Source organism: Trachurus trachurus (genome assembly GCF_905171665.1).
Source record: "Trachurus trachurus genome assembly, chromosome: 17".
NCBI lineage: Eukaryota > Metazoa > Chordata > Actinopteri > Carangiformes > Carangidae > Trachurus > Trachurus trachurus.
Window position 1 is genome coordinate 22303015 of NC_139900.1, and position 26261 is coordinate 22329275.

General features: G+C 40.2%; 1 protein-coding gene across 1 annotated transcript; it reads left to right on the forward strand.

Annotated features, from left to right (window-relative positions):
- Window positions 1–3376: 3376 nt before the first annotated feature.
- Window positions 3377–18638, forward strand: plvapa (plasmalemma vesicle associated protein a). The gene is made up of 9 exons (XM_083991107.1): window positions 3377–3558; window positions 3643–3834; window positions 4577–4651; window positions 13971–14167; window positions 14539–14602; window positions 14723–15441; window positions 15729–16698; window positions 17253–17310; window positions 18285–18638. The coding sequence occupies exons 1-9, from the start codon at window positions 3501–3503 to the stop codon at window positions 18316–18318; spliced, it is 2367 nt and encodes a 788-aa protein (XP_083847233.1). The 5' UTR covers window positions 3377–3500; the 3' UTR covers window positions 18319–18638.
- The last annotated feature ends 7623 nt before the right edge of the window (window positions 18639–26261 follow it).

Consider the following 26261-nt stretch of genomic DNA (forward strand, 5'->3'; position numbering starts at 1 on the left):
TGCATTATGGTATTGATTTGAGAGAAAATAATTCAGAACTGGATCTAAAGAGGATCTAAATAGAAATAGCCTATAGCTCTTAGACAAGTGCATCGATATTTGAATTATTAAAACAAGGTTAATTCTACTGCTATGGTGTTGACCGAATTCACCAGGAAGTGTTGGTTAACGTCAGTCCAGAAGATCTGTATGGAACTTGCACTAATTTAGGTGTCCACGATATTAATGACCAGTCAAAATCTTTGTACGGCCTTGCTGGCTGTCTTTTCCTGCAGCCATTGAGAGTCACTTGTGTTCCTCATCTCCCATGGTTACACACACACACACACCTGTTGAGTTTTCATGCACCACCACCAGTGAGCATAGATAAATAAATAATTATACACTGCAGCAGGTAGACACGTATTTGTATGCAGCGCCATGTTTGTCCATGTCTCTTCCAAAGGGTTTGACATTATTCTTTTGTCGGTGGACGGTGGTGTTGTTTTTTCTACTTTTGTTGCAGACAGATTGTGACTGGAGCACACATCAGCCTTGTGATATATCGAGTGCACTCGGAAGACGCATCTTAGCTAAAAACTGCATGTCTTTGTTCAGCTGGCAGGGTCTTGCTTTATTGGGGTGAAAGGTCTCCAAGTTTGGTGTGTAATTTGAGGAAGTTAATTAACAAGTCATGGTTGTAATTTGAAACCTTTCTTTGAAGTGGAGCATGCTTGGTTGGGATCACAGTATGTGACCTACCTACAGTTCTTTAGTAGGAAAATGTATAAACAGCCTCTTTGTTTCAAATCTGGAGTCTGTGTCAGTCAGCTAGTTTATAGAGATCAGTGCATAACCTTGTGGTGTAAAAGGCTCTAGATCAGCTAAAATGACCGGTCAGTCCTTCATGGCAGCCTTGTTTGCTAGACTCTATCCATCTGCTCTAATGACCCAATAGTCTAATATTTTCAGCATTCAGTCATTCAGGTCACAATTTCTTCACCTTTAATACTTTGTTTGACTCTGTGAATTTATGTCTAGGATCTGACCCCGTTTTCCACATGTGTAACAATGCCTACCTACAGCATCAGAAACTTGAACAATCTTATACTGTATGTCAGTGGTTCGTTTTGTGACTTGGTGTGCGGTCTGCCTTTTGTGAACCTTGTAATCTTGTTTAGAAAGCCAATCAGGCCAATTGATTCTCTGTTTTCTTTGTCTAGATGTCAGAGTTCTTTTATAGCTGGCGTACCACAAGGTGGGTCATTAAACCCCACCCTTTGACATTTTTGTGCAGGCCCAAACACGACTCACTCTAGCTATTGATCCAGTTAACATTTTAACCATTTAAGTTAACCTTTAAGGGTCATTACAGAAGACCATCCCATAACAAATACAACCCCCCCATCACACATGTCTGGATCTCTAAAGTTAGGCCACCCCTCTCCCCAAGGCGACCCCACCAAAGACAGTAATTCAATCACAGGGTGTTAGCAGTGTGCTCTCAACCGCATCAGCATATGGAAACTAGGTCTTTACTTAAAGTAATCATGATGAGGTGTCTGTGCAGCTTTCTCGCGGGAGCGGCGTTTCATCACGCTCTGGTGGCCGTCAAATGTTTAGACTTGCAGTGACAGCTTCACCCTGAGACCAGAGTGACCTGTGACCTTTGAGGAATGGACAAGCCTGGAAACAAAAACAGAGGCCTTTTGTGCGGGTCAAAGGAAAAACATCTGCTGGGCCGAAGACACAGAGAGAAGAGGAGGGGGTGGGATTAACTCTCGGGTATCCATCATTCCGTCTTTCAGCCACCTCTGTTGAGAGGTGCCTGCTGGGAACATGCAGAAAGCCACTGTACATCACATCATTACCACCCAAATCCTCCTTATTTCATCCATTAACGCCCCAGCTGCCTCCCTGGCTTAGTGGGAAAAATTGATTAAAAAAAATACGCAGATAAATACAATATGAGGGGAGAATTTCTTTGATATGAATGCTGCCGTGTCTCTTATCACAGCACCACAGGAGCCACTGGTCACAGCCAGTCTTTCATTTTTAAATTAAATTCAAGCCTGAATAAATGATCTGAGAGGATTGCACATCACAGCGCCTGTTGAGAAAATTAATTTGAATGATTCTTGCTTTGATATCATCATGCATTGTCATGGTAAATGAGTGTCTGAATTTTTTTTTTTTAACCTTGCTGAAGCAGTACAGTATAATTTGAATTCAGACGATGGGATATTGCCCACTCAGTAGCTTGAGCGCAAACAACAAAAGCAAGCATTCCCACTTTCTCTCTCCACTTAACACAAACTGTGCATATGTAGTTATTTAGCACCGTATTGTTTATTTGTCTCTGTTCAGTCTGTTGGTCAGCCAAGTATTTACCACCCCCACACACCCTCCCTGCCCCCTCTGTGTCCCTCACTAACAGAGACCTGTTTCTTCAGGCCGGCCATCTGATATAGCAGGCTGTGGTTTGTGTAATCAGATCTTTCAGAGCAAGTTACCAATTAGCCGAGCATCTCTGGAGGGAAACCTCGTGGTGTGATTCTTTGTGCTGCTTAGGCTTCGTCACAGGGAAAATCAATCTGCTTGTTGTATGAGGTTGGTGAAGTAAAGGTAGCATGGAAGGTGGGAGGAGTGAGAAATGGAGGAGGGAAAAGAGAACAGTGAAGTAACTCAGGCTTTCTTTTTTGGAAAACATAAAGGCAAATTGTCATTCTTACATTTGAATAAATAAAAAAAAGTGTAAATGAGAGCAAAGACTTAAATGTGTGATCTGGCGCTATTTTGAAACTAAAGTCAGGAGATGCCAAACTAACAGCGACCCAGTTAAGTTGGCTCAGTAGGTGTCATCTAAACAGACAAATTGGAGGTTAGTATTTAGTAAAAAATTATATCATAATTATACAATTTAACATTTGTTGTGTCTGTTATGAAGCATTGTAATAGAATACTGAACAGGGATATTTTGTTCTTGTATTTCCAGGCGCAATTAGGATACTTTTATTTTGAAATAATTTCTCAATTCATAATTCCATAGCAATGTAACCCAATGTATGAATGCTGAGTCATGCCTTATGAGGCCTTCGTGAATGCATTATTGGAACATGCAGATCACATTTCCACCATTCAATGTCTTTATGTTGAAAAACAGTTTGAATAGTCAAGCTTGATTTGTGAGACTGGACTGCAGGTGTGTGTTGTTCTCTGAAGCAGCCAAAGATCAGAAATGTCTTGTTTTGAACTATTATGCTCATCCCGAGGTAATGATGGATAAATAATTAAACGAGTGGAGGCACCTGACCTGAACCTGAAAACACAGCAATCCGGGAAATCATTTTGAAAGTTGGACTCTGAATCATCATTGATCATTAGTTTTTTGTTGACAGTTGTAAAGCAAATAATCTTCCATGGCCTTGTGGATCTAGCCTGAGAGCATATTATGTTTGAAGAACAGATCTGGACGACAGTCTTTGCTCTGCGTTGTCGTGAGATGATTCAGCCCTGACAAGATGTGCAACAGATATTTTGGATGTCTTCTCCTCATTTGGTTTCTTGCAGTGCTACATGGTGAGGGCATTGAGTATTTTCATACACAATAACTTCACTTTGTAAGAAAGAATATGAGTAATCTTTCCTGTTGTTGTTTTTCAGCACAAAGTGAAACACAGTCTTGTAGCACTCCTGAACTGGCTGGCGGTGTCTTTGCCCCGAGGCAGGAGACTTACTCTAGTGGAACCCAGCTCACCTATATCTGCAATGAAGGACTTAAACCTGCAGTGAAGGGTTGGTGGGCCACAATCACATGTGAAAATGGCGAATGGTCTCATCAGGCACAATGTATAGGTAAGTGTTCCCTAAATACATCTATAGTTGTCTTAGTTTTAACCAAGCTACCTGTCTGGCTCCATAGTGTCAGTCAATCCTCCACAACTTTGTTCCTGTTCCTGTTTCTGTTCCTGTTAATACAGAGATTCCCCTAAAGTCACAAAATACAGATACTTATGTCTCTGTGTCTAAATTCATGAATCGACGCCAATCAAAGTCTTAAGCCCCTCCTGTAAAAGTCTCAGAGATGCAAGAGTCAGTGAGAGACAGTAGTAAGAGTGGGTGAGAGGAGTGACACACAAGCAATGTAACAGATTATTTTGTAAAATGGCTTTGTATCACTATATTCAACTATACGCTGTGCTACAGTTGTTTCTGCTCACAGTTACACTATTTTGTAAATCCACAGATTTCAGTTCTCTGTGGTGGCTATGGTTTTTATTGTTTGTTGGTTGTGCTTGTTGTTTGGCATTTGTTGATTATAAATACAAGGAGTTAAATATGCTTGCTTTGTTGTATGATAACATTTAGTAACATGCATTTCACTTTTGTAGCCTATTAGCCTGGGATCAGTAACTCTTATATCAATCCATTGTAGTATTGTTTGTTGATGTTTGTTGCATCAGAATTCACTTGCACCCCTATAAACAATCAGGCCCCACCGTAGCCCCCCCAATTAGGTGCCACCACTGGTTATACACTTTGGAAATTGTAAAGAGGCCATCTTCAACTTATCAATGCTGTCTTTCCACTGATCCAGGTGATGGTTCTTCAGGAGCAGGAGGTGTTGGAGGGGGCACAGCTACTGGCCGTGTGGGACAACTTACAGCTGAAGGTAGGATTATGGAGCTTTCTATCAGTGTGACGTCTTGAAGAGCAGATTTCACTGATTTGAAGTTAAATTTACTTCATGGAGATCTCAAACACCCACTGCACTGATCAATAGACAGCCTCCAGCTGCTGTAGCCTTATTGATCCACTAGGTGTCAGTGTGTTACATAGTATATTGACTACATTGTCTGTGTGTGTGCATTGCACTGATTCCGTTCTCCGCTGTACCACTGAAAATAATGAACTGAATTGTGTGCATCTAAACATGGTCAATGTTTACATAAATACATGTCAGTATTATGTACAATACTGACAAGACAAGTGTATTAGCTGTTAAATACATGAGCCACTTTTATATTATATTATACGTTTTTTTTAGTGCCAAATTAAAAAAAAAAAAAGGACTACAAAAATAGTAATAGAAATATGATATTATATTATTTTGTATCTCTGTATATGTATCAACATAACATTTGAGCATATTTTAAGACTTTTTCTTTACCCCCTCACACTAAAAGTGTAAGATGAGTTGTAATGGTAATAAAGTTTCAAGTCCAATATGCCACGAAGACTTGCTTGTGTTCCATGTTTTAGGCTAGTCATTTAAAGGAGTAGTATTTAGTACTACTTAAAGTCAACACATGCAAATCTATGTGGATGTTGTGGGTGTATGTTGAGGAGTGTTGGGTTCAGTCAAGTGATTATTTTGTAAGATCTCCCCTCTGATCATCTCCTATCCTCAGTTAAGACGGTTAGTAAACAACATGCTATGGTCTTGTTAAATCAGTAACTTTGAGATTATTTTTTATTAGTTAGTCAGTCAGTTAGAGCAGTGATTCCCAACCAGTAGGGCACATTGCAGGGGGTACGTGGAAACATTTATTAGGCTAATTTATTTCCAAGATGAGTAAATACAAGTAAATATACTATGTCATTTAATAAGCCCATTACTAGAATGGTCGTTCTCACCAGAAGACAACAACCTGTGGCACAACTCTGTGTAGGGTTGTCAAAAGTATTGATGCTAAAACGGCGCATCTGTATACATCGTTTAAAAAACGGCGATATTACGGCAACACTCCTCTCTGGCCTCCTTTCTTCTTCTCCGCTGTCTGAATGCACGTGTGTGTGTGTTGTGAGAGAGGAGGGAGGGGGGAGCCCCCCTGCCCGTCAGAGGAGAGGAGAAATGCATTGTAATGAATGTAATGAAACAATAGCAACACAGACACTGAAATTGCACGGGATCATCCCTATGTTCCCCACTTTGTATGGGACTGGGGAACATAGAACCATTTTTCTGAAAAACGGTCCTATGTTCCCCACTTTTGCCCAAAAGGACCCGGGGAACATGCAATTTTTGGTCCCATACCTGGAAGTGTAGTTGTGTAGTTTGCCTATTTCTGAATGAGAAGTTGAGTTGTGACTTTGAGCGAGAAGTGGAATTGTCCCATTGGCTGGGTTTAGGCAATGAAGAAAGGAGTTGGTTAAGTTTAGTAAAAAGACCAGGTATCAATCAAATCAATCAATCAAATTTTATTTATATAGCACCTTTCAAAGCAAATAGATGCCGTTCAAAGTGCTTTACATTTTGACTGAACAAATATATATATATATATATATATATATATATATATATATATATATATATATATATATATATATATATATATATATATATATATATAGGAGGTAAAACAAGAAAAGCAAGGAGACTAATGCACGAAGATTAAAAACAACAAGAGAAAATAACAACTTTAAACAACAATACAATTTTATAAAACAAAATGGAATAAAATGCAGGATAAAAAAAGGAGAAAGATAACAATAAGAAAGAGTATAAAACTGTAAAATAGAATAAAAACACTGTGAGACTATAGCATAAAAGCCAGATTAAAAAGATGGGTTTTTAGCCTACGTTTGAAAGTGTCAATGTTTGTAACTCCTCTCAGATCCTCCGGCAGGCTGTTCCACAGCTTTGGGGCATAGTGGCTGAAAGCAGCATCACCAAATGTTTTGGTTCTGCTCTGAGGGACAGGTAGAGGCTAGACAGGCCAGATAGATAGATAGAGTCCAGACATGTGAAATTTTTAATGTGAGTTTTTATGTTGGTGTCTGTATGTTTATGTTTAACTGAGCCCAAACTGATGACAATTTTCTGTCCCTGTGACAGATAATAAAGTTTTTTGAATTGAATTGAATTGAATTGAATTGACAAATAGAGAGAGTCCATGGACCAGCAACAGCAGGGAACATAAGACCCTTTTTTTGAAAAAGGGTTTTATTTTTAGTGTGACAATGTGGAGACGATAAACACAAAAACAGCCAGGAACAACTAAAATGCAGGAGAATACATGTAAAATGTCTTTGTACAAATTTTAAAGAACAATGAATATGATTTTCATTTCATAATCAGTTGTGTTACGTTCTGCATGACCACTTTTGTAGAATCATCAACACATACAGTATGAGTGAGAGGTTACTCATGGCACGGTGAAAAGGCTCAGGGGGTACACAAGACAAAAAAGGTTGGGAAACACTGGTTTGTTCTCCAGCTGCAGCGACTCAGGCCAAAGTTAGAGAGTAACGTCACAGACCTAGTTTCAGTGTCCATCACTGAGTATTCTCACCAGGGCAAGAAAATCTGAACAGACTCCCTCAGCTGACAGGAAGCCATCCCTGTAAACAACTTCAGTTTGCTTTGTGCCAGCAGAACATTTTATATCATAAACACTACCAAAACAATGGAGCTGTCTTCCCTGTCTACCTGACCCACTGAGGGTGTAATCAGAGCCCCCTCTAAGAGCTGTACGTTCTGTTACGACTGTGGCTGTGACGGTCTGAGAGCACTTCTTAAGCTGATAAACAAAATTTGACTGGTCTGGAAACATTCGGTTCAGATAAAAGTTCTTTGAAACTAGTTTCTAAAATCAAATCAACCTTTTAAAAACCAGTTCTACCATAATCAAGCTTCTTAAAGTGATCATTTAATACTTTTGACTTGCAAATATCTTACTGTTGTTCTGAAGAAGCAAAATGTTCAGTCTTTTATTAACCTTGCTAATATATTTAGGTGCTCAGTGACATGATGAAAGCTCCTGTGTTTTGTAGTTCAGTGATTCGGGGATTGTCTGTGTAATAACATGTTCATAAATCCTTGTCATCTTCTTCCACATAGACACAAAGTCACAGAAATCAAAATGAATCATAGAAATGATAATTTTTAAGTCAAAATTAGAAGAATTTGTATTGGATGATCACATGCCTTTCATTAGTTTTCGTAATTGGACTTTTATTTTACTATTGTGCATTTTATGTTGTTTGTTCTTGTTGTACTGTATGCATGTTTGTAAGGGTCTATCTGAGGACCAGTGACCTTAATTAGAGCTTTTAAAGATGTGGTGTCTGTGACTATCCAGATTTATCTGGACATTATCTTTGGACATTTTGCAGGATTGAGGGCACCTTTAATGTGATTTTCAGACCAGTAGAGTATGTAACTGTTTGTTCTCGCTTGTCGATGTTCGTGCATTGTTCAGGGTGTTCTACAAAAGTACAGTGCAGCCACCCTTTACACAGGAAAGACTTATATCCTTCTATACTGGATATATCCGTTCCAGGCACGCACACCACTAAACCTTTCACCATCCTCATGCTGTTTGTAGAAGTAGCACCAAGAGGTAATTACTAGTCCATGTTGGTATGTACATTTAATGATCAAAAAGACTTTAGCAGATGGAAGTGTGAAAAGTTATACATCTATCCTCTGTTATGATTGTGTTCTCTTCTATAGTCTTATTGGTCCAAAGCTCCTGAATAGAAAAAGAAAAAAAACAATGAAAAATGTAATATACATAAGAGTTAGAAGTAACAAGGATAGATAAATAGTTCTACAATAAAATAGAATAAAATAAAAATAAAATTATTCATGTAATTTAAATGAAGCATATCTATGGTCTAAAGTTTAGGAATGGTCCTGTTTATTCAGCAGCTGACGCCAACAACTGAAAAAGCTACATTTTCATAGAAAACAGACTCGGGGATCAAGACCTCAGATAAGTTAACTTAAAGTCAACATAGGCAACTTTGTCGATGTTGTGGGTATAGGTTGAGTATAGGGTTCACTCAGGTGACTTTGCTGTAAACTCTTGATCTTTCAGATATCACAGCAAACACTGCAATATATACTCTCTCATCATCTCATATCCTCCAGTCAGTTTGAATCCATTCAGACATTTTTTTTTTTTTTTTTTAAATCTGTCAGTCAGTTTGAGGAATTCTTCTCAAACACTGGTTTGTGCTCCAGCTGCGACCACAGAGGTGAAGGGGTAACGTCAGTCACAGACCTAGTTTTAGTGTCCATCCCAGAGTGTTCAAACCAGAGCAAGAAAATCTGAACAGACTCCCTCAGCTGACAGGAAGCCATCCCTGTAAACAACTTCAGTTTGCTTTGTGCCAGCAGAACATTTTATATCATAAACACTACCAAAACAATAGAGCTGTCTTCCCTCTCTACTTGACCCACTGAGGGTGTAATCAGTGACATCCAGAGCCCCCTCTAAGAGCTGTGACGTTCTGTTACGACTGTGTAACCTTAACTGCACTCTGAGGCTGCTGGATGTAATTCTTCTGTTTCACACGTGATGTGAAAGTTGCTTCTGAGGAGACTCAAACTACAGTATTTGGCTGGTTTGGAAACATATGGTTTAGATAAAGTTTTCTCTAGAACTACTTTCTATAGCTAAAACTGCTTCCACCATTGTGATCGTTAAATATTTTTAATGTGTGGCGGTTGCAGTGGAACTGAAGTAGAACACTGTAGATACAAGAAGTTAATGACCCAAAACGTGAAATAATGACCCAACACCTCAGATGATGGAAGACCAGCACAGTCTGTAGACTGGGGATAGTTCAACATTTTGGCAAATTGGCCCATTGCCATAATCCCTATAGTCATAGCAGTAGGTTTGTTACCTTTAATTGTCAGTGTAAGCTATTTTTAGAACGGCGGAGCAGAGCTGCAAGCTGCTCAGAGCTACGCTACGGAGGCTAATGGGATTTCTTGGTTCATCAAATGCACAATCCAACAACTCCAAAACGCTCTCGTGGACAAGTTGTGACCTGTACATTCACCACGCTATGAGATAATGCAAAACTGCTGATGCGCATTCCTGTTGGGGGCAGTTTTTCAGCAAGCAGTCTCTGCATTTACCTTGAAAACAACTCTGCCTTGCAACTTTCTGTTATTATCTCATAGCGTGGTGAATGTGCAGGTCACAACTTGTCCACCAGAGCGTTTTGGAGTTGTTGGATTGTGTATTTGATGAGTTTGATGAGCGAAACCAAGAAATCCCATTAGCCTCCGTAGCGTAGCTCTGAGCAGCTTGCGGCTCTGCTCCGCCGTTCTAAAAATAGCTTGCACTGACAATTAAAGGTAACGAACCTACTGCTATGACTATAGGGATTATGGGATTATGGCAATGGGCCAATTTGCCAAAATGTTGAACTATCCCTTTGAACTTCATGGAGCTGGTATTGAAGTGGACAAAAGGTACAAAAGTACTGCAGGTGCAACACAGTGTGGGAATGCGTTGCAATGAACTTATGAACTATATTTTATTTCCACTGCAGAAACTGTTGGTTTGATGCTGGATTAGTCAAGAAATTATATTCCACGAAAGTTTTAACATGTCAGCATGACTGAAATTTGTCAGATATTGCTAATTTCAGAAACAACTACACATATGTAGGTGTTCTGAAAGCTAAGGCCTAGTCCACACGAGCCCGGGTATTTTTGAAACCGGAGTTTTGCTCCGCGTCCACACGAGTGGTGTAATAAAAACACTCCGTACACACGCAACCATGGAATCTGCTACCAAGTGACGCAATGCACGTATGGAAGGCTGTTTTAACCAATCAAAATACAGTGGAAACCACTCAACATGCGAGCGGTTCAAAATGAAGAAAGACCCTGATCATCAGGAAATCTGAACATTTATACTAGAGGAAAAGCCCACCTCTTGGGTGTGTTTACATCTTTTGTTTTCTGTGGGGTCAGCCCCCTACTCAGGATGTCTTTTCACCTTTCACAGGTATCGGCACCGACATCCTAGAGTGTGATTAAGGGCTCTAATCAACGCAATTAAAAATACAAAAGGGTTTGAGTATATCATCGGTACTGACATCCTGGAGGGTGATTAAGAGGTCTAGACATTAAAACAAATGGGTAACAAACAAAAGAAGATCTGATACCTTGGAGGGAAAGCAGGGGGTAGGGACGTCACAAGTGATTAAAACAAAGTAATATTCAAATTTACCATTACAGGATCAAAAGGCTTGGGACGGAATCATTTCTATACAAATGCTGTTTAAATAATTTGTTATCAAGAAATCCGCTTATAGTGTTCATTTTTGGTCATTTTATGGATGAAAACATGTGCAAAAACAATTTCAAAACTACGTGTAGCCTATTTCTTTTCTTTTCGGCGGTGTCCCTTTGACGTGCACTGCTGCAGCAGCCTGCACATGTTGCTGCGCTGTGTCTTGACTCTTGTGCTGTGTGTTGTTGTGCGCTGTGTGCATCACCTGGCTGCTGAGCCACATGACTGTCGGTGCGGAGCAACTCATTATCACTGGCTGTTGTGTTGTCTGTCAAAACATGGATGAATGAAACATATCCACTTTATATCACCTGCGGACGTCACGAATAAATGCTCGGCTTTTGGCTCGTTCCGTTCATCTCCGCATAGGCTCTTTTCATCACTGCATGACAGCAGTGCGACCCCCCCCCCCCCCCTCCCGTCGTACCCAGTCTGACAGTGACATTGCCTGTTCATTCATGAAAATCATCCCGAAAAACTCTCACTCAAACAAGGTGGGGAATAAGAAACTGCGGCGCTACTGTAGTAGTTCTGTAATTTTAAAAACACACCGGCAGTGGCCCCGCTGATCTGTAGCGTCACTTGTTACTGTAAATGATGCTGTGTGGAAAACCAGCTGTGGTCTGTGATTGAGGGTGAGTTTGGAGCTGACAAGAGGATCGCCCTGACGACCGTTTCGTTATATTTTTCTCATCGAAAAACTATACAAATAGCATTTAGATGATGTAAAAAAAAGAAAAAAGAGAAAAGTGAAATAATAAAAATCCACTTTGTCACCTCCATTTTTGCGAGCTCACGTCAACTCCTGCTGCTGCAAACAACCTCTGCGGGCTGGCAGTGTTTACATCAGCACGTGTGCAGCTATGACGTAAACGAGAAAAACAATCACGGTTGCAGTGTCCACACGCACCCGGTGAAACCAACCCCACCCTGGACCCCGGTTTCAAAAAACCACGGTTTCAGGGTTCCAAAAGCACGGTTGCGTGTGGACAGGACATACAACCGGGAACATATGTTCACAGTTTCAAAAATACCCGGGCTCGTGTGGACAAGGCCTTAGACTGGTTGTGGAGATTGGTAGTTCACAAACACATTAGTTGTCTCTCCCTTCCATCTGGTGACATCCTTTTTGTTTTGCATATCCAACACCTCCACAGCACACACAGCACTCATCCAATCACTGCCTTCATGGTGAGTCATGCAGACTTGCACAACTCATTGTATGTTGATTTTATGTTTTAGTTATAATAAATGATTGGTTCTTAGTTTAACTGAACAGCATTACATGCTCAGTTGCTCTGCTGGGAATCAAGTAGCAATACTCGGCAAAACGCCCATAACCTTTTACCTGAATAACAATTTCATAAACTAAGATCTCTCTAATTGATAAAAGACAATTACTTGAGTGTGTAAATTATGCAACAGGCCTTTCTTACTCATTTGTCAACGGTGTGCAAGCCAGGCTGACACCATCCTGTGAATGAATCCAAATTGCAAATATAGCAAAAGAAAACAAATGCCCTCCCACAGCCTTGTCTAAACATGGCGATATAAACAACACACTTCAACCTCAATTAAATCAACACTCTATCTGTTTATGTCTTCTATTTGCCTCTGATATCCTGCGTTTGTTTGCGCCTTTTATCTGGGATCTCATCCTAAATGTTGCTGAAGGTTTCGCCATCACCAGTTCCTCTATGAGTTATTGCTTCCTGTCAAGATGAGGCCTGGCACGTCAACAATGCCTGACAGGAAAAAGATCTGACTGTAACTGTCAGACTCTTGAATTTCATTTCAAATGGAGTGCCTGGGTGTGTGTGTGTGTGTCCGCTTGTGTGTTTGTATGAGTGTGTGTGCACACCTCCTATGAGACAGAGGGCATCTTACCCACGTCATCATGTTGGACTGAGACCCACAGCATCAAAGAGCCACTGAACAAGAACGTCAGAGGAACAACATGATCCATTGTCCTCCTGGCCGGCTCTACACCGGAAAACACTGTCCATGATCCCATAAAAAATGTTTTTGGCACATTTATGGAAGAGCTGCACATGGCTCTTTATGGCCTGTGGTCACAATAGAAAACAGAAGGTGGTGTCAATGTAAATGTCCAATCAATAAGTGTTGTATCTATTTTAGATCCATTCAGCATTGTTGCTATGATGCTTGAAAAATAGTTGATCAACACATGCAGGGACAAAATGAGGAAATGCCCAAGTTGCTGTTCTCTCGCTTTGACTGTGCAGAGCTTCATCCAAGAAAAATACTGACGTGTGAAGTGTGTGTGTGTTAGAGAGATAGCGAGTTGGATTGCATTGTACATGCATCAGATTTGGCCGTGTGTGTTGATAACCTCAGGATAACGGGGGCCAATGGTGAGGGGAGAATGCAAATGGAGGGAGGAGACTGGGGGCAGGACAACTTCCCATCCCAGGAAGAGTTTATAAATTCATATCCATGTTTACACTTTGCCCACAACCTGACCAACCCTCATCTTATCAACACTGCAGAGAGGGAACGTCTCGCACACATCTTTAGCATCTTGGTTTTTTGGGGTTTTTTTTTTTTTTTTTAGAGGAAGGGGCACAAGTTTAGCACGAAATGGACTGTGAAATTGTTAGGTCAGTCTGAGACAGAGATGGACCCCTGAGCTTTGAACTTGACTAGCCACTCATAGTAATCTTCAAGTCTTGAACGGGACTGTAGGCTACTACTGCTTTCTCATCCTGATTTAACTATCAGCAGCCATGTACAGCAGCGGCTACTCCCAGGTGTCCAAGCACAGCCCGCAGGCCCAAAAGAAGATGCAGTACCGCTCCAAGGGCAAAAGCTGTGGCTACTACATGCGCATCGTCTTCTTCTTTTCCTCACTTATTCAGTCTCTCATCATAGTTAGTCTTGTACTCTTCCTGGTCTATGGTAAAGATCAGGACTCTGCATCCACAGCCCGCATCCAGGACCTGGAGGAGAGCTTCAGCAGACTCTCCATTGAAAATGTCGCCCTCAGGCAACAAAGGAAAAACCTGACCAACTTACTCAACGCCACCCTGACCGAAAAGGCTCGTAATGACTGGGACCTGGTCAATATGCGCCACCACATCAACATCTCACTGGTCATTATCCAAGACATGGACAAGGCACTGGTGAGGAGCTAAGATTATTTAAATTATTCATTTACTTTTAATTATCATTTCTAATATGCAAGTTCCTTTCTTTACTTTTACTGTGTGTTCTCTTGTGTAATTTAACATCTTTGTTAATTTGTATTTCTCATGTATCAACCATCATAAAAAGTGATGAAATTAGAAAAGATGTGTCATCAACTACTGTTAGGTTTCAAATACTGAGAATATTTACAATGATAATGAGAACAGTCATATTTCTAGCACAGTTTGAATATAAAAGTAACTGGAATCAAGTTGAATCAGTTGTTCTAACTGATTCTTTACATTACACAAGTGGTCTTGAATGAATCACTAAAACACTAATGGATTGCTTTTGATCATATGAACAGCAACAATGCAAAGTGGAGTTGATGATGACCAGGTTCTCAAGTCAAAACTGTAACAATCCACGGGGTAAGTTAGTTTAAGTAATTATGTCAACCCAAAATGTATCAAACAGTAAATGAAACATAGTTATTCTCCTTATCCCCCCCCTTTTTTTCTCTTTTCTTTTTTGTTTTACAACTTCTTTAGTGGCCGTGCCTGATACTTGTAACTGTGGTTTGCTGTTTGAACGAGTGAAAGCCAGGTCTGATCTTGTTGAGGCCAACTTCACCCAAACAGTCAGGTCGATGAGGGGGGAATTGGAGCAGACTGCCCAAGAGAGAGACTACATTAACCTGGAGGCTATCCACCTGAGGAGAGACAAAGCCACACAAGAGAAGGAGTTGCAGTTCTATAAACAGAGATGTAAAGAAGACTTCTCTCAGTCCCTGAGTGGTGTCTCCAATGTCTCCAAAGCTTTCCTAGTGAAGATCGAAACCCTCTTCCCAAAGTACATTCCCTTCCAGCTCACCTGTCAGAAGCAGAGGGATCACCTGGAGCAGATCCGAGCCAATTGCACCAACTTGTCCAGAGAGGTGGAGGACAAGTTCCAGCGTTACCTGAACATTGTGGGCGACCAGGTGTCAGAAATCCAGGCTGAGAACAGTCGCTTCAAGGCAGAGAACTGGCGACTGACCGAGGACTACCGCTGGTGCACACAGAACCGCACAGGCCAGATTCTGCAGCACAAACAGAACTTTGACAAGCTTCAGCAGAAACATGATCAAGACAAGGAGAAACTCCTGATGGACAAGATGAATCTTATTGGAGATAATGCGGTCTTGGAGAAAAGTGTCAGGCTTAAAAGCAAAGAGATCGATCACCTCGCAATGCAATTGAGGCATCTCAACATGACCTGTACGCCTAAGGTAAGACAAAAGCACCATGTATTACATTATATGAACATATATATATATATATATATATATATATATATATATATATATATATATATATATATATATATATATATATATATATATATATATATATATATATATATATATATATATATATATATATATATATATATATATATATATATATATATATAATCTGCTATTAAAGAACAAAATGACAAAAGGAGCTGTGTTAATGAACTCCATGGGTAAGAATCAAATGTTCCCATATTGACGTTACTTTTATTTCATTCCAGCCGGGCTTTGGAGGTGGGTCGACCTCTTGGATGGGTACATCTAGTCAGTCTGGGAGGAATTTGCCTAATGGTGGTGGGTCCAGTTCTTCTGCAGGGGGTCAGTTTGGTGGGTTGGGTTCTAGCTTTGGATCACAATTCAATAGGCAAGGATCAGCTGCAACAGGCGCCTCTAGCTCAGCCTTCTCGTTACCTGGGTCAAGTTCAAATCTCGGCTCCCTTGGTACAGGATTCAATAGACAAGGATCGGCTGCAACAGGTGCCTCTAGCTCATCCTTCTCATCACCTGGGTCAAGTTCAAGTTTCGGCTCCCTTGGTACAGGATTCAATAGGCAAGGATCAGCTGCAACAGGGGCTTCTAGCTCATCATTCTCATCACCTGGGTCGAGTTCAAGTTTCGGCTCCAGCGGTACAGGATTTAACAAGCCAGGGTCAACTGCAACGGGCTCTTCAAGCTCATCCTTCTCATCGCCTGGTTCAAGTTCAAGCCTAGGCTCCAGTGGTACAGGCTTCAACAAGCTTGGATCCACTGGAATGGGCTCAAGTTCATCCTTCTCGTCACCAGGGTCAAGTTCAAGCCTGGGCTCCACTGGGTCCGGATTCAATAAACCTAGTTCAAATGGGGGAGGTTTGTCAAGCTTTGGAACAGGTGGGATAGGCGCAAATAAGCCAGCACTGGGTGGAAGAGGCACATCAACCCTGGGGTCATCCTCTGGGTCACTTGGCTCAAGTTCGAGCCTTGGCTCAAGTTCGAGCCTTGGCTCAAGTTCAAGCCTTGGCTCAAGTTCAAGCCTTGACTCACGTGGGATAGGTGCAAATAAGACTCCATCAAATGGGAAAAACTCTCAAGGGTTTGGGTCCTGGTTTGGGATGGGGAATAGTAACTCAAGTCCAAGTAAGCCTGGAGGTGGAACAGGGAGAGGACTAGTAAGTGGAAATACTGGATCAACGTTTGGAAGGACAAGTGGCCCAGGTAAGACTAATGTAAATGCAGAAGCATGCATTTCAAAATAAAGGCTTGCTCTACCCAGATTACAAAGATTTGCTCACAAACATACATACATGGAATCAAGCCATGGAGATAATGATAATTTGCAGAGGGTCTGAGAAAATCCATTTCTGACATTTTTGAATGGACATGTATTCGCGCAGTGCTCAAAACCTTGGAAAATATAAAAAATAAAAACAGAAACTGTTCCCTCTATACAGTCTGTCTAGTATAAAGTCAGTTTGAAATGTCAGCACAAACACAATTCTCAGGGGCCATGGATAAAACAATATATAGATGACTAAAACCACAACTATCTGAGTCGACAAATAGATAATCTGGGTGAACTAGACCTTTAAATAAAATGCATGTGAAAACCAGGACATTACATAGCCTACTGCATGTGTTAATCAGTAATTTCACAAGCTCATTAAACTTAAAATGATGTTTAACAAATGTGGAACCTGGAAGCAGCTGATTGATGAGCCTCTAATGGCTAAATAATGACAAATCACTGTTCTCTTATGTTTTACCAACAGTCAGCGTGGCTCAGCATATTCAAAGTCTGCAGCGCATCATCAACCCCCCGAGCCCGGAGTGAGTATAAACTTTCCTCAACTGCAGGTTCAGAGTGCATGTGAAGATGTTTTCATATCAGTCTGATAATTAATATGTTATATTTGGTTCATTGTCAATAAATCCAATGAAACACAAAAGCAGCAACACATTAATTAATCTCTGTGTAATACAACCCCCCTACCCTCTTTATGCTTCTTATCACCATATTGGTTTTAATTTCTTTTTAAGTTTTTAAAATTTTGAGTTTTGATTTGATCACAGCTGTGCTCTTTAGTTTTAATCAAATGTTCAAACAGAGGTAAATAATGCATTTGTTGGGGACTATTTTCAGTCACACATGAGTACATATTTCATGATCATTGCCACTAGGACGGCGTGTGTGAAAGTCATACTACTGCTACCTCATGCAATGGTGTGCTTTAATTATGTATGCTCATATTGTATAAGGCCAGATTTACATGTTGTACTGTACAAAGTATCAAAGTGCACCACAGAGACATGAGTCTCCCATAACTTTGTGATGTCACAACAGAGCAGTCACTGATTTCAGCCACGACTCAAGCCCAGCACACCCAGACCCCCCACCCAGTCTTGCAGGATATGGTTTCTCTACATGTTCATTACACATCTGCTTTATTCTTGTTCATTTTTTCAGAAAAGATTGGCCAATGAGAAAAGAGACTAAAAAACCTGGTCTCCTCTGGTTGGCACTGCCAAATTTTGTGTTACTAGAGCTCCAGAGAGATGGTTTTTAGTTCATAAAACCACACCCACCTTATTGACTCACTTTAAATAAAATAACCAAAATATGTAAAATATGGGACCTTTAGTTTGTGGACATTAATTGAAATCTGTGAGACTCTTAGGAACTACATTTGATGTACAATGTAATAACCTCTTTCTTTCTTTCTTTCTTTCTTTCTTTCTTTCTTTCTTTCTTTCTTTCTTTCTTTCTTTCTTTCTTTCTTTCTTTCTTTCTTTCTTTCTTTCAGGGACAAACAAGATCTCTCCAGGATGCTGGGTTAGTCCACCTTATCTTGATGAGCCACAGGGATTTATCCATTACATCAACTGCACACAGCCAAATGCAAGCTAATCATACTGAGTTCATATGTTGTATAAGAATAAATGTACTATAAAACTTATATAGGCCTACATTATGTGTACTATACATTGTGTGTACTATGTTTATGTTTATACAATTGCATATACAAAAGTTAGTTGAATCATTTTTGCACTTTGAAATGTAAAATGTGAATTTTTGTAACAACAGTAACCACATATCATGAATAAGCACATGTACAACCATTTACTTATTGAATGTAAATAAAAAATAAAAGCTTTGTTTCAACATAAACACATCAAGTGTGCCTGTCTTTTATTTATAAACAAGGCTATTTATGATATTATTCTATTCAGACCCGGAAATAACTGTTTGTCCCTGTGTGCGTCACCTATTGTGTGGCTAATTGTCTGCAAATGACTGCTTCGACCCCGTCTGTGATGTTTCATGGAAGATTTACTGGCAACGCCATTTAATCCATTCAGCATGTTTATGTTTACCTGCCAACAGGCCAGTGGAAGCAGACAGGAGGAACCTGGAAATGCTCTTGTATACATGCTGTTGTTAAAAACAGAAACACACAAAGTTGCCTCAATTATCCATAGAGAACACAGACATCCTTAATCCTAATATATCTGCAAGAAAGAACAAATGAAAGGGAAAATGTGGGTTTTATGTATGGCAAACAAATGGAAACTTTAAGTTTTGTGAAATATAAATGGGACATTTCCTCCCATGACTGCAATAGATGATGTTACTGACATATTGGATAGAAAAGCTCAGGGGTAGCCTACTTATCGCATTTTGACAACAACAACATTACTATGGAAGCAAAATGGAGCAGGAAAACAAACCATGAGAACACACAAACATCCTGTTCATTGCCCTGTGAAAGAACGGAGACATACTGTTAATTCAAGAACCAAGTGTGTATTGTGTTGGCGCCAATTAATAAATGCAGTACTTCAGCTTGAGCAAAGGGAGAGTTCTTTCCCGTCTAAAGGATATCCTTTGTTTAACATCAAGTGTTTTTCCACATTTGGGATGTCCAGCTTACTGCAGGAGAAGTGGTGAGGATATTAAAGGTCAGTTGGTTGGTTGTCTTTGGGAATCACTTTATTAGACTGAAAGAGACACAGGAAGTGTGAAAACGTCTTTGGCTGACTGGAAAATCATCAGCATCATACTGAACTGTGCAAATATGTTTCCTGTCATGTTGACAAGCTTTTCTTATGTCGTTTCATTATCACCTATACCCAAATGACACATTTGCCCATTGTTTCAACTGACTCAGTGGAAAAAAATGTTTTAACACTTTTACACTTCTGTTTTGACCTTACAATAAAAAAGCAGTTTAAACCGACATACTGTTGTGAATTTCTTTTTCCCATACTGTACGACATCACTTAATGTCATCTTGTTGGAAAACCTCAATAAAAAGATTTGGAAAGAAAAAAAGCAGTTTAAACCGAATAAGCATTGAGTGTTGAATAGGACATTTTTAAGAGATGCTGAGAATTTAAAGTTAGGTTTTTATCTTGATACAAAGTGGATCTCATTCCAAAACACTGGGCAAACTGCCCCATACTGTATGAGATGCCTTTAGTATGACAATTAAAATGATTATTTTAGTCAGTAATTGATATGAGTAAAACGATGTTATCATGAGTAAGACTTGCCATCATTGTTCGTCAACCCATCGGTATTTTTCAAGTCGGTCGTTAATTACTAAGCCCCTTGTGCCACCAGGATCAGGATTGCCAGTACATTGTCAGTTTGTGGCAAAGTGACCTCAGAGTTCAGAGTTCTTTCTCATGGGTGCTGAGACCACATAGAACGATTTGGGGCCACTTTGTCGCAGGTCACACCCTGTCCTGCCGTGGACCAATGCAGGAAAAGGAACGGGTGATTACAACCTCCTTCCTCACCTGATGTTGCAGGATGGTGACCTCCTTTGTCTGTGGCTGCTAATGTCCCCTTTCTTACTGTGACTTCTAATTGCATTTCCGCTCTGTCTGGCCTCCCTCGAGGTCCGATGGCTGCCCACGTTGGTATGACATCAAGGGGCAATACCCTTTCTCTTGTGCAGACATTGCAGTGTTAGAGGGGGGAGAGAGAAGTGCTGGAAACAGCCAAAGGGGAAAATTTCCCTCCAGCCCTAGGCATCCTTTGTGTTAAAGTCCTTCAGCAGAACGCTGACTTTGACCTTGACCTCTATCAGCAGGGGAGTTATGGAAAGGAAAACATGGCTCAGTTTAACTGCTTAAAGAGGTTGGGTTTGACTTCATGTAACCTTTGTTTGAGGAAGTAGACCCACACAGCCTCAGTTTTAGGGGCATTCATGCAGCACTAACACTGTGCATGTGATGTCAACAAAGCAAAACTTCTCTGGTTTATTGTGTAGCACAAACACCCAGGTGTTAAATCATACATGAAACATGACTCTGTGCTTTTAATCTATTATTTTATGTCATGGTCGAAAGTTTGAAGTAATTTCACTTGAATAGTTTCAACCAGGACAACATTTTTTCTATATGTCACAACTGTTTTTGATGATATTTTTGTGGATAGGTCAAAGGGCTTGGGTGGTACAGAATCTTCTCTGTGTCTTTCATGCTGGGATAAAATCAGGAATTAACTAAAAGTAATGTGTCTATGTCTATAATTCAGAGTCTTTTTATAGATTGCCTTCTCCTAAACGTTATTGGTCAGAAAACCAGTTTGAATATTTTTTACTGCAATTTAAAGGGCTTTAATGATTTAATCCTTATAAAAGAGTAGCCTGTTTTATTAACAAGAAACAAAATTGATTTATCTATGATTCAGGAGACACATCTACATAGAGATGATGTTAACAGATTGGAAAACCACCTCTATAAAGTATGTGCTTCTGAATCTGCTTTAAATAAAACAAAAGAGGTGAAAAGGCTAATACTTAAAGCACTACAAGTAACTATCATTGGTAAAGGAGGTGATGAAGATGGTAGAATTGCACTCATTAAGTGTATTTATAATGAAGGAAAAGTGGCATTTATCAACATATATGTGCCAAACTCATACTGTATGAAAATGTTTTTTATTTTATTTTATTTAATAGTATACTGGCTGAACTTTCTGATTTTGAATTGGTAATCGGTTCTGACATTAAATGCCATATTGGATCAAAAATTGGACAAATCAAGTAAATCTCACTCTAATCTACAAACAACTGGAATAGTTTCAACCAATCTAAAAAAAAATAAAAAAAAATCAATGTGTTATCTTGTTATGCACTGGTGTACCAAAGAATACTCCACCGCCATGCTGGTGGGTGAGGTTGTTGCTGTGCTGCAATTAACTATGGTTGAAGACAGGTTTTAAATTGTGATTTCTAAAGAGAGGGAGCCTTTATCTGCAGACTCTGTTTGCTGGTTTTTAAACCCACATGGTCGTCTTCAAAGTGTTAAAGCAGAAGTAAGCGATCCGGTCGTTTTGGCTAATGCTGCGTTCCAGGCCGGCTTTTGAAACGGTAAGTTACAGCTTCAAGTCAGGACTTAGGACTTTGTAGCGTTCCAGGCAACCCGTAACTCGTGTTTTTCCTTCCTGTTGCACCTGTTTTACCTGTGAAAGTCACTATAACGGCCACTCGTAACTTCCGACCCGTGAACTCGTACCAGATCGAACTGGTACGACTTCACAGGTCGGAAAAACACGAGTTACGGGCTGCCTTGAACGCACCATAACGTCTTGTCAGCCGATGGAGTTAGCAGCCCCCGCCCTCGTCATGGATCTATTGGTCCTCGTCCCTACGTCACCACATTCAGGCGCATCCCTTGGCTGCACACACAGCCCTTCATGCCGTTCTCTCTCCTCATTGGATAAAACTTGTAGGATACGAGGAAAGTTTTCTCCTCGGCTCAGAGCAGAGCAGAGTGACTGACAGACCCGTGTTTCGGTCCAAACACTCTATGTAAGTGATTGCTGTCGGAAGATATAACTATTTAAGACTTATATTAAACCAACACTAAGGAACTTTTCAACCTTCATAAAATATTTTCATAACTTTTGTGATGATACATCGACTTACAACAAGTTGAATGACACCTCTGTCATGGCCTGAGGGGGTCTGTATCTCTTTCTCTGGCACTAAGCAGCTTTGAGGAGCATGGTAGGAACCCTGCTCTCACGCTAGTGTTCATGGGAAATTGAGTCTTCCTTCACTTTCACTTTTGCGAGTCACAACAAGGAGGGAACAGGCAAAACAGCACTTTAGCAATGGATTATGTTTGTGTTTTCACTTTGAAATGATCCACTGGAAACAGAAACTTAGTTTTGATGTCTTTTGTTAATTTTAATGCAGGATATTTACAGGGCTTCATGCTAGTGTTCATGGGAAATGGAGTCTTCCTTCAGGCAAAACACTACCGCTTTGGTCCACAGGCGCCGCCAAACTCAACCAAAACTGAAAGTTCTTTAGTACTGCTTTAACACAAATATATCGCTTACTTCTGCTTTAACAAAGTAAAACTCTCTGGTTGATTAAAATGGCCTCATGACAGTTAGGCTCATGTCACCTATTTCACTCACAGGATCTTGTAGCTGCTGAGCATAAAGGAAGTGTGACAGTTGACGGTTCCTGTCACTATGCCTCCAATTGATCATGTGCCCTGGCTACTTGGCCAAGGGGATGTCCCTTTGGGTGACTGGCAAGCGCGCATGACTCTTACCCGGGAGGTGTGGGTTCAATCCCCGCCCGGGCCCTCTTCACCTTGCCACATTCTGGCGTTGTTGGCAGGATCCATGTAGCACTAGTGGTGGGTCCATGGATTCCTAATGTGCTTGTGAAAAGAGGGGGAGAGATGTGACAGTTGACGGTTCCTGTCACTATGCCTCCAATTGATCATGTGCCCTGGCTACTTGGCCAAGGGGATGTCCCTTTGGGTGACTGGCAAGCGCGCATGACTCTTACCCGGGAGGTGTGGGTTCAATCCCCGCCCGGGCCCTCTTCACCTTGCCACAGAAGCAATATTCATGACTTCATAAACAGATTATCTGAGCAACATTCTCACAGATCTAGGACTAACTGAGACAAACTCTGGAGTTCAGTGCATGGCCTGAGAAGCGCAGCATGGAAATATGTGTGTATATCCCCACCCAAATGCAATGCACTTGCTACAGCTCAATATAACTTTTGGTTGGACACATCTGCCTGTGAGGACAGCCAGGGATAGACCATCATCGGTATCCTTTGGTTTGCACAATGGTGTTTGAAGTTAAATGCTAACATGCCAGCATATTGGTCATATTCTCAAAATGACAAAGCCGATATACCAATGGTTTATCAGGTAAGTTAACTATACTTATCTTATCTCAATGAGAATTAGCAACACAGTACAGAAGATGTTGTCATAAATAATATAAAATAATAATAATTTTTAAAAAAAACGTGTCAAACTGGACACAACTGAGTAACAAATGACTTTCCTCAAATGTCTTTTGTTGGATGTGATGAGCTGAGCTGCTGTGAGCCCAGACTGGCTACAACCCTGTCCAGTTTATCTATGTCATTGATTATCCATCACACAGATAGCCTTATTGGTGCAACACCACAGACAGGGATATAGAGGAGATTACTGATCATCTAGTGTGCTAAAAGAGTAACACAGCTAAGGCCACTTAAACCTGTCACACCCACTGAGAGACATCAGTCATTCCACTTAGTGTATGTATAAACAAGTTAAGAGCCATTCAACTGTTTCTGGGGACACTAGGTGAAAGGACGCTCTGTGATTCAACAGAAGGATGTCCACTCTGACCGACCCTGTCATACTCAGAAATAACAAATGACATCTCTTTGCGTGATACCAAACATCATTCTGTTCTTCTGAGGTAGTACTTAATAAATTGTCTGGAGGTTATCTCTTCTCTTACCAGGCATCCGTTTCCTTCGATTCGAATCTCTTCGAATCTCTTTTGAACAGAAAATGAAACCAAGAATCATCATTAGTTTATTTTAGTCACGGTAATTTCTTAAGTTCAGCAGTTTTACCATGAACTTTCCCAACACATTCTGACAGAGGTGGGGCTGCCCAGGGCTCAGGTCAAAGGCCTTTTTTGTTGTTTGTATTTGAGAGGCATCCAAGGACAAGACAAGATTCTCACCTTTGATTTGCCAGTGTGTCTGTTTTTTAAACGATCTGTCCTTGAAAATAGATTTTATCTGTAACTTTGTATATTTTTGTTGTTGTTCAACCACATGATGAAGGTATTTCCCTTTTTTTCATATTCATATTATATTCATATTCAGTTCTTTTGTCTTCACTTTACGGGATGTAATGAAGTACAGTTGTGTTCAAAATAATAGCAGTCCGACATCACTTGCAAGATAAATCACTGATTTTGTTAGAATTTCAACTCTTTTTTTTCTCCAACTTTTTCTAGAAGGTTTAGTAAAGGTATAGAAAACCAACAGACCCAACAGGCATGACGTGCATGCTGCTGATTCTGTGAAACTGAATCATTTACTGAAAGGGGCGTGTTCAAAAAAATAGCAGTGCCAAGTTCAATTATTGAGGTCATTGATTATGTGAAAAAAAATAGGTGTTAAACAGGTGGCCCTTATTCAAGGATCAAGGCAACTGATGCTGCATATGCTGGCTGTGCATTTGTCCTTGAAAAACAGAGTAAAATGGGTTGTTCAAGAGACTGTTAAGAAGAAGAGCATTCTTTGATTAAGAAATTAATAAAAGAGGGGAAAACCTATAAAGAAGTGCAGAAATGATAGGCTGTTCAGCTAAAATGATATCAAACGCTTTAAAATGGCAGCCAAAACCAGAAAGGCGAGGAAGAAAAAGAAAAACGACTATTCGAAGGGATCGGAGAATAACCAAAATGGCAAAGGCTCAGCCAATGATCAGCTCCAGGAGGATCAAAGAAGATCTAAGATTGCCTGTGAGTAGCCTACTGTAACAATCAGACAACGTCTATGTGAAGCCAAGCTACCAGCAAGAAGCCCCCGCAAAGTCCCATTGTTAAAAAAAATACATTCATGTAATGAAGCGGTTACAATTTGCCAAATAACACATTGACTGGCCTAAAAAGAAATGGCGTAATATTTTGTGGACTGATGAGAGTAAGATTGTTCTTTTTGTGTCTAAGGGCCACAGACAGTTTGTCAGACGTCCTGCAAACACTGAATTCAAGCCACAGTACACAGTGAAGACCCCCACCCCCCCACAAGCATGGTGGTGCAAGCATCATGATATGGGGATGTTTCTCGTACTATGGTGTTGGTCCAATTAACGCATACCAGGGATCATGGATCAGTTTGAGTACACCAGAATACTGGAAGTAGTCATGTTGCCGTATACTGAAGAGGAAATGACCCCAAACACACCAGCAAGCGTGTAAAGACAGATGTCAACACTGCTATTTTTTTGAACATTATATTTCTTGACTTTCTGTAAAATATTATCAAATTAAATTACTTTTTCCAATTTTCTTGGTTTGAAATAGAATGTGCAGTGTCCCCCAATTGAGTTGTGTTCCTTAAAATACAATTTATTTGAAGAATTTTGAGGTTTACTCACCTTTTTAAACACACTGCTATTATTATGAACATAACTGTAATTTCAACTTCACATTTCTAAATATCAACAGCAGCTGGAACCTTCCTTGATGCCCTTTTCGCCTTAACTTGCAAGCTGCTGCGACCTAGTGACCACAGTGGTGTATTGCTGCACTGGAATTGAGATAAATTTGTGATCAATAAGTATTTATACTCCCAAAATACTGTACATACAAAATTAATTTACTCTCTCTCTCAATTTTAAATAAAGGACATAATTAACTGAGAATTGTCAGGGGAAGTAACTACAACACAAGTCACTACTTTGAGTGATGTGGTTCATTCTCTCAGATGTCAGTC